Genomic DNA, 9,644 nt, shown 5'->3' with positions numbered 1-9,644 from the left:
TCATACACAACTGGCAAACTGAATCTATAACAATGCATCATAATTTAGAAGCTGGTGATATTTTGTCTGTAAAATCTGATCCTAGTATCCGATCTCACAGCAACTATAAAAATATCTGTCACATAAATATAGTGGAGCAGAAGTATAAAGTTGCATAAAATTGAAGTATGTAAGTGAAGAACCTCAAAAGTTCACTACATGAGTAAATGTACTTAGTTACATTCCACAACTGGTTTTAAGACTTGTTTACAAAATACTAAATATAAACATACAATATACAAGATAAAATAAATATCTTATGTTCTTATGTGCATGTTTATTCCGTCACTACAGGATTTTGTAAAGTGTTGTTTGTAATGGTTTTCCCACTTTTACTAAGAATGAGTAAACCACAATAATGTATGAATATCATAATGATTTCTGCGGCTGTTTTTGACGCATCTGTATTCAGGGGGATCACAAGACATGGTTATTACCTTGTCATGTCATGTCAGCTGACCTCTCCTCAAATCTTTCAACTGACTCTATCTTGGCGCTTCCTAGTTTGTACTAAAGAAATCCGGGCGAGATGTGATTGGACAGTTACAGACGCATTTTCACTTTATTGGTCCAGATTTGTGTCGGTCGTCCAGGGGGGCGGTCTGAACACGTTCTACACGAGGAAATAGATCTCGAAGCAAAAACAGTCGCTTGTTATCAGAGTTCAGGTGTAAAGTGTCGAGTTAGACAGTAGAAATGTGCAGCGTTGTGTCTCTCCTCGGGCTCGTCGTTTTAATCGGTCCCGCCGCGGAAGCTTTAGACAATGGTCTGGCTCTGAAGCCCACTATGGGCTGGCTGCACTGGGAGAGGTTCATGTGTAATATCGACTGTGACAAAGACCCCGATAACTGCATCAGGTAAGAGGCATCAGAGCTGCCAGGTGGCGGTGATCCAGCGCAGTCTGACAGGTTTGTGAGCTCAAACACAAGGAAAACTCTCCTACTACTCACAGAAACACTTCGCCAACATTTCACCTCTCCCGGTGAATTTCACGTAAACATCTCAACTCATCTACACTCCCGCAAAGGTGATTTCACCCAGACCCAGTGAATGACAGCTTTTACACTTTTCTGCTCCAAATGAATCACATACTTTACCCACAGAAATCCCTGCCGTGCACAGGAAGTGACGTTTCCACAAGGGAGGTTGTCGGGATCACAAAAACCATTATCAAACTAATTGTGATTAGAGACAAAAACAGAAAATGTTAGAGGTAACCGAGCTACAGAAACACAGTGGTTTCACAAAAGAAAGAAAAAAAAACCCTAAACTTTCTTGTAATCATGACTTGCATTTTATGACCTTGTTCCATCTAATTATTGTTTCATATTTATGACATCTATTTTGAAATTATGAATCGGATATGAGAGTAATTATGAAAACAGAGACACGTGATTTAACAATTACTGAGAGTAATTGCAATCAGGACCGGATTTAATTTGCCTTTATTTGTTCTTTGGTTTGAGGCATTGGGAGATATTGGTGTTACCTTATGTAAACACCATTATTATATCTCACAGGCTTTCAGGTAAAACAGGTTACACTACCAGCCCAGTTTTCCTCATGATTGCCATTTACCTTCTTTGCTTGAAAAATTACTTAATCATTCAATTATCATAATAGTTGCAGGTTAATTATCTTAGGATGGACTAATCAGTTAATCGAACGGTGATTGCAGCTCTAATCCTAATTACAAGTAAATTCTCCATTTCTTTCTTTGATGGATGCAGAGCACTTCAAAAGTATTGGATGATTGTGTTCCCTGTTTTATTTTAGGGACATCTATGCTGATTAGTGACAAACATAAAATAGCTCACTTCATTGTGGATGGCATGTTTCCCCCAGAAAGGCCTGGCCAGTAAAGCGTTTAGAGCACCGAATATAGGCTCATCGGTTGAATTGTTATTGTCTCATAACACTCAACAGTGAACAACAGCAAAACTGGCATTTTCCTGTCACAAGAATTCCTTCAGCATGTACGTATTTGTGTCTGCCATATTGCTGTTGCACATGACACTGAACACTGGTGTCTAACTGATACTGTCAACCCCGCCTGTCTCCTCCTGTTGCCCTGGCAGTGAGCGTCTGTACATGCAGATGGCAGATGTGATGGTGAAGGAGGGCTGGAAAGAGGCCGGTTACGAGTACGTCTGCATCGATGACTGCTGGCCCTCCCATCAGCGTGATGCCCAGGGCCGCCTGCTGGCAGACCCCAAAAGATTCCCGGGGGGCATCAAGAAACTGGCCGACTATGTGAGTAGTAGGTATAAAAGAGGCATAAAGACTCTGAATGTGAATATGGTATTAATGCCATAAGTCATCGAAGAGAGAGGGGTTCAGAGAGACTTAAGGAAAGGGAGAAATACTAATTGGAGTCATTCCACTAGCTGGAAGGACTAAATGAGAGTATGTGCTAGGATTTGACTGTTTTATTATAGTTTCCAGTCTTTGGGCTGCATTATGAATAGTGTGCAAAGTTATACAATGGTAAATCATGTCATATTTAACACATATTCCCACTGATGTAATTCCAAGGGCTACAGAATTAGAGAATCAGTGGTGCAATGCGTCTTAAGTTTGGAAATCTTTGACAAATAAAAACTTTGGTAAGTAAAAGTGATTACACAGTCAGATTACGTATTCATTATACATCCATCCAAGCCAACCTGCAATTATTTACATAATGAAGGGGAGAGGACCAGATGTAGAACCCAAGTCTCAGATTTCATTCCGATAGAAATTCAGCACCTGGAGCCGAGGGAGATACCTAGACATTAAATTGTCTCAGGTAGGAGTGTGTTGTTGTTCACCCTCTCTGCTGCAGACACAGTCACAATGGAGAGGATGTTTTCTGCCTTGTAGACTACAATGACTGGCTGATTCCTACACAGGCAGCTAAAAAGTTATATTCACCAGTAAAGTGATATATTTAAGCCCACTAAGGCAGAGCTGTGTCCTGTAGTGTAAGGATCATGATTTTAGCTGTGTAACATCGCCACCTGCTGGTACGTGTCTGTAACCTGTTAAGAACATAGCTGCTGTTCGTACTTGTAAACTATGAATTAATTCTAATTAAACTTTCTGTTTTAAGGTCCATTCTAAAGGTCTGAAGCTGGGTATCTATGCAGATGTTGGGAAAAATACCTGTGCTGGATACCCTGGCAGTCTGGGTTACTATGAGACAGATGCTCAGACCTTTGCTGACTGGCATGTGGACCTGCTAAAATTCGACGGCTGCTATATGGACTGGACCATGCTGGGAGAAGGTGAGCTTTTAATTCAGACATTGAAACTTTTGCACAGCACTGTGTATGTAAATAAACTTGGAAACGTGATATTTTCACGTGACAACTTAAATTACACTTTTATTAATGTCATGGGTCATTTTTTATTGGTTCTTCTTCAGAACCTCAATTAGACAAGGTATTATATGGGTTTTAATCTAACTGCCTATTATTTATTCTGGTCAAGGATACATTAACATGTCAAAAGCACTAAACAAAACCGGAAGACCTATCCTGTACTCCTGTGAGTGGCCTTTATATGAGTGGCCTATCAGAAAGGTGAGAGAGAACTTCTTTGTCTTTACGTGAATTTTTATCATGTTATTAATCTCTGGTTTATTTTCCAAGATTCAACCCACATAACAGTAAGAATAAAATGAAGAATACTTGAGACCATGAGAGAGAGACCATATGCCATATGTTACACTACATAAAAGAGCATTTCTCTGCCTCCAGCCTAACTACACAGCCATTCGCGAGACGTGTAACCACTGGCGCAACTTCAATGACGTGTACGACTCATGGAGTTCTGTCAAGTCCATCTTGGACTGGACTGCTGCTCATCAGGACATCATCGTCCCCTCGGCTGCACCCGGGGGCTGGAATGACCCTGATATGGTACTGTGCTCTACTCAAGCTCTTACGCACTCCCCTCTTTGACCTCAAACTACGCATAGAACCAGTGGCCTTCAAGTACCAAGCTGTTGTATTATCATTTTAACAACGTCACTGACTCGCCATTTGCTACATTTTGAAGACGGAGAGCGGACCTGTTTCTTAACTGGAGTTCCACTGGCAGGTGGCCTTACTAAAGAGTGTAATATTTTACACCCCAAGAGATAGATGAGAAGACTTAGTATCATTGTCACTAGACGATCATTAGTATGAAGCCAGTAGGTGGATTTTTTTCACTTTGGAGAGAGCAAGGAGAGTCGTCCCATTTCTTGTCTCTGTGCTAAGCTAACGGGCTTCTGGTTGTAGCTTCATATTGACCTTGCAGACATTGGAGTGGTGTGGATCTTTTAATCTAAGCATTTTATTTCCCAAAATGTCAAACTATCCCTTTAAAATTTTTAATGCCTTAGTTGAGGCTCTTGTTTTTACAACCTTTTTCATTTATATAGAGCTTAATTTATAAAGGGGTTCAACTGAATATATGTTATTTAAGTACAAAAACTACAAGTGTTTATTTGAAGAAAAAAAAAAAAGGATCACATTTCTCAATTGTGTGTTGTTGATTTACTGTATAATGTCACTGCAGAGGTACTTATGATACTGGTCCATTTCTCTAGCTGGTCATTGGGAACTTTGGCCTGAGTCATGACCAGCAGGAGTCTCAGATGGCACTATGGGCCATCATGGCAGCCCCTCTGCTCATGTCTAATGATCTGAGAGACATTTGTCCTCGCTCCAAGGAGCTGTTGCAGAACAGACGCATCATAGACATCAGCCAGGACCCACTGGGCAGACAGGGATACCACACGGCCAAGGTGGGTGTGAGAGGTGACACAAAGCATGTTCACCACCTGGAATGACAGCTGTCAGTATTTTCATACATTTAATATCTATATAGGAATGCTAAATGCTTTGTGATCAGGGTCTAGTAGCCACAAAAAAGTCCTCACAGTAATGACTGTAATAAAATCAAAGTGGTAATGGCAATTCCAGGTATGGAATAGCAACATCAATTGATATGACTTGTTCTACAGGTGGACAGTTTTGAAGTTTGGGAGCGGCCTCTGTCTAAGAACCGGCTGGCTATCGCAGTTCTGAACAAACAGGAAATCGGTGGCCCCCGAGGGTTTGTCGTCAGAGCGGTTCCTGGCTGGAGGATCTGTAACCCCCAGTGTAACGTCACACAGATCTTGCCTAAGTACAAGGAGATGGGCGTTCAAACTCCACACAGCAAAATGGTTATATCTGTCAACCCTTCAGGCACGGCTCTACTCACTGTCACTCCGATCAGCAGCGACTCTAAGAGGATGCACGAGCTGTACTGGCAAGACACGTCCGTCAAACACAAGCACGCCGGTATTTTGTAGTCCTGATGCATTGTTATGCACTTTATCTGCCTGTCTATATTCATCAAGTGGAAAGTTTTTGGATCTTTAAAAAAAAAAAAAAAAAAAAAAAAAAATTAAGATGAGTTGCCTTTGTAAAAATAGAGCACATACATTTAAAAAGGCAAAGTGTTTTAGTCTTTAGAGTTTGCTTGAATCAGTTTGGATGCTGTGATGACTATTGTACACTGGCTACTTTTTTTTTTATCATGTTCACTGGACAATGTTTTGGACAATTGATATGAATTGTCCAGACATGGCTGCTAATAGATGTTAAGTTATTAAGACGAAGCTTGAATTTTGTACATTTAAAAGGTTCATGCATAAACAAAATAACTGAAAAGTTCAGCAGAGGAACAATAAGGTGGATCAGAGATGGACCACTGCTCTACAGAGTGGATGAACACTAGAGAGGTGTCTTCTGTTCAACAATTCACACCATTGTAAGACGAGTGAGAGATACCAACCCCGGTAACAGAATATAATAAATACGCGGGGTGGTGTATATATTTGTCAGATCACCTAATTCAATACTATTCAGTGCACCATAAAACAATGAGGTGGTACAAAAATGTATTGACACTTTATTGACACCTACATCCTTCACAAGGAACTGTCAAATAAAAAACAACCCACGACTCACTTGAAATTCAGGGAGATCCTCGCAGCTTAACTTTGTGGCTATTGAGCTTTTTTCCACCCTCATTCTTAACACTTGTGTTCACTTGAAAATATGTAGTATATATTGCCTATTTTTTTTTTCCAATCTTTACAAAATAAAATCAATTAACACCCAATCGATTTTTATTTTTAGTGATTTATGGCATGATAAATGTTATGTTGCACATAAGACATTTTGAGCTCTCCACTTCTGCCCATGGTTGTTTCCTGTGAGGTGCAGGACCTAATATTGCAAAATGAGTCTGTGGTGAGTAAAAATATGACATGGTGAAAACGCCCAGAAACATCTCAAGGTTCATAGGGTTAAAAGGTGGGGTGAAAATACAAGTAAACAAAGAACTTAACTTCCAAGTGTGTTTTGATAAATTTATTGAAAATAGTGACAACTTCATCCAGAAGACGGGACCACAGTTTAGAACTGGATGACCTGGCCCTGTAAGAGAACAGAGGAAAAGCCTTTGTAAAAATGAGAGTTAAGGGTAGTTACACAGCATAATGAGGTGTCAATGGCATGTGGTTCACCTTGAATGCTGCTAACAATTTCCATAAATGTATATTATTATTTAGATGATGAATCACATTTGAATTATATTTGAATAAAAACAGTTTAAGTTGTATGAACAGGTGATCCTTGATTAATATTTGTCGGTTTAACACTACATCAAAAAGCAGAGGCCACTCAAGTTTGACATCTGGACTATCTTACTCCGATAGAAACATGTTGGGTTAAGGAAAACCATTGACCATTAATCCTTTATAATTCATCCTAAATGCCAATTGAAATCAACCACAACCTTATCATCATGACAATGACAATTTAATGAATCAGTCTTCTTACTGAGCTTTCACACAGTTTGCATGTTAGGACAGGAAGAGGCAGCCAGTCTCACGTATGTTCAGGTTTACAGAGTTTGTAGTAATGTTTAAATGTTCATGTGGCATTGATGCGATGTAAAAATGCCATTTTATATCATGCACATTAGTTTGGGGAACTGGATCAGTACAATGGCCATAGATTTCTTCCCAATGTACAGAGAAAGGGACACAGTGACTACCCGTACACTAACATGCAAACCCAACACAAATGCAAATCAATACCTACATGTACAACCTCTATGATTTTATGAATTTAGCACCTCTGCGCCAATTATAATCACTATTTTTGTGGTCACGATTCCAGTTAAAATCAAGGAAATTCACCCACAATGAACCAAAAAAATCCAGACAAATCCTCTGCTGTCTAAAACGAAATGTTCTCTTGTTAAAAAAAAAAAAAAAGAGGACAAGTAACATTATTTATCATCTCTGGCATGAATAACTATTCCTGACCTTTTCTTTTATTCAGACCGTCTCTTTAGCATTAGGCTTGAGGACACCCTCCCACTTAGTTAATTGTCCTGTTCAACAATGTCCCTGTGTTTTGATCCCTTTTCTTATAATTGTGTATTTATGCAAAAGAAGGGTACACTCACTGGTTAACATGCAAATGTTTGTGCTGGTTAAAATTCTGGTCATACTGCCTGCCCTTTGCATGTTATACAATTTGTTGATATTTTGTCACTTTGAAACCAAAATCTGATACACCACACTGTCAAATGCATGTTTTGGGGATAATTCTGTAGCTGGTCAGTCAGATTTACTCAAATTTCATATAACTGATCATTGTATTATCGAGCATAATGATACCAGGATGTCAACATGTCAAATATTAACAGATTATCAGTGGGTTACTGACGGTCATTTTCTATGGATAGTTACCCGATAGACAATGAATTACTAAATTACCTAATTTAGGTGAACCAATTATGAATCCACAGGTAGAGCACAGTGTTGGCAGCAGAGGACTTAGGGGTGATTTCTGGGGTTCATAATAGATTTAGACTCAACACAAAACTATACAATTCAGAGCACATGTATATGTTCAGTATACCCTGTAAAACCTGGAACACTGAGGGACCTAACACACAGACATTACAGAAATACAAAAAGAGACCTATAACACTTGCCTTTCTCTTCTTGTCACCACCCAACTCGAAGTGCTTGCATCTCTTGATGGCCAGCATTCTCTTGGATCTGCAGTTGGGCTCCACACACTCAAGCCTCAACACAATTTTCTTTGTCGTCTTAGCCTGTGTAGAGAGTGAACTAGTTAAGACCCCATTTCTGCTGCAACATCAGACACACCTGGTCAAACATATCTAAGGTTTAACTTGCCTTTTTGCGGAAGATTGGCTTCGTCTGACCACCATACCCGCTCTGCTTTCTGTCGTATCTCCTCTTACCTGCAAAACATTTACAGTTCAGCTACATTTCAAAATACAGGAAGCTTACCACACAGAAACATGAACCACTGGTAACAGACTGGTTACCCTGTGCATAGAGGGAGTCCTTTCCCTTCTTGTACTGGGTAACTTTGTGGGGTTGGTGCTTCTTGCACTTCTTGCAGTAGGTCCTGCGGGTCTTCGGGACGTTCACCTAAACATAGAAAATGGACCTTGAGCTGACATGCAATAAGCCTCAGAGCAGACTGATCATATATTGGGTTAAATCTTCCCGACAATTTTGAAGGATGCACGGTTTAACGAATATAACTGATGTGGGAAAACAAGCCACTGTCAATTGGCCTTACTAACCAATGGCTAACGCATTGATGCAAAGTAAAAGAGGGCTCTTCCACAGAACAAAATATATCTGGCATCGTTTGATGCTCAAGATAATCCTAGCTCGTCATTAATGGCTATAACGCTCACGCTTCTCGTTTTCACCGTTAGTGATCCGGTCGGTGTGAAGAGTAGCTGACGTTAGCTAGCAGGCTAACACTGAAGCTATATAACGAAATAAATGGGACAGTGTTTCAACATGTGACACTGAAATTGAGGAAAAAGTTAAAAGGCTGTTTGTCATCACGGTTACTTCGACATTAAACTCTTAACTTTCTGTATAATAAAGGCCGGTTCGTGTGGAGGCACGACTTTACCACTCAACACGGCAGGGATCGTTAATATCCATCTAACTGTGTAAAATGAACACATGATGGCCAATACTAGCATAGTTACGTACATCAAAACATTTATTACATATATGAGTTGACTACATGCAAAAATGATTCCTCAATCGGCAAGATTGGGTTTGATTGAGTAAAATTGTTGTCGTGTAATAATTTCATACCATGGCTGCGTCCCGATGCAGAGGAAAAGAGGGAGGTAGAAGCCGGAAGCACTTCTTAAAGTAGACCCCAGCTGTGGACCCGCTGTTGTCATAGCGTCTGCCCCCTAGCGGCCAGAAATATCGGGAGGTCAAAAATTACAAATAAGATATCAAAGAGCTCAAATTTAAAGTAAGTGCAACTGCAAAAAGTTATACATTTCGTTTTTGTAAAACAATGAGCAGGCGATCTCATGCCTGCAAAAGTTACCAGTTTGAATAGTGTTTATGTCCTGCCCTTGCAATAGCCAAATTAGCAGTAGACTGGATAAGATATCCCCTCAAATAAAAATGTAAGAGTGTAAGAGCCTATAGCACCTGAATATGATCCTGTGTTAATGTTTAGCCCGCTTCCACTTATCACCAAAACTGTCCA

General features: G+C 39.9%; 2 protein-coding genes across 3 annotated transcripts; one reads left to right on the top strand and one right to left on the bottom strand.

The window, feature by feature from the left end:
- Positions 1 to 655: 655 nt before the first annotated feature.
- On the top strand, positions 656 to 5,415 carry gla (galactosidase alpha). Its single transcript, XM_022760303.1, has 7 exons — positions 656 to 896; positions 2,118 to 2,292; positions 3,131 to 3,305; positions 3,511 to 3,602; positions 3,780 to 3,941; positions 4,616 to 4,813; positions 5,033 to 5,415. Exons 1-7 carry the CDS (start codon positions 736 to 738, stop codon positions 5,363 to 5,365), a joined length of 1,296 nt encoding a protein of 431 aa, XP_022616024.1. The 5' UTR covers positions 656 to 735; the 3' UTR covers positions 5,366 to 5,415.
- Positions 5,416 to 6,416: 1,001 nt separating this feature from the next.
- LOC111232631 (60S ribosomal protein L36a) lies at positions 6,417 to 9,641 on the bottom strand. 2 transcript variants are annotated; one of them, XM_022760234.1, is made up of 6 exons: positions 9,587 to 9,641; positions 9,233 to 9,336; positions 8,434 to 8,539; positions 8,279 to 8,346; positions 8,071 to 8,193; positions 6,417 to 6,497 (listed from the first exon to the last, which is right to left on the bottom strand). In XM_022760234.1, the coding sequence occupies exons 2-6, from the start codon at positions 9,233 to 9,235 to the stop codon at positions 6,477 to 6,479; spliced, it is 321 nt and encodes a 106-aa protein (XP_022615955.1). In that variant the 5' UTR covers positions 9,236 to 9,336; positions 9,587 to 9,641; the 3' UTR covers positions 6,417 to 6,476. The 2 variants fall into 2 exon arrangements, with proteins under 2 accessions (XP_022615955.1, XP_022615956.1); XM_022760235.1 differs by lacking the exon at positions 9,587 to 9,641 and adding an exon at positions 9,480 to 9,542.
- Between the last annotated feature and the right edge of the window lie 3 nt (positions 9,642 to 9,644).

Source organism: Seriola dumerili, unplaced genomic scaffold (genome assembly GCF_002260705.1).
Source record: "Seriola dumerili isolate Sdu_G_001 unplaced genomic scaffold, Sdu_1.0 BDQW01000331.1, whole genome shotgun sequence".
Taxonomy (NCBI): Eukaryota; Metazoa; Chordata; class Actinopteri; order Carangiformes; family Carangidae; genus Seriola; species Seriola dumerili.
This window is presented reverse-complemented; position numbering and strand designations above follow the sequence as displayed.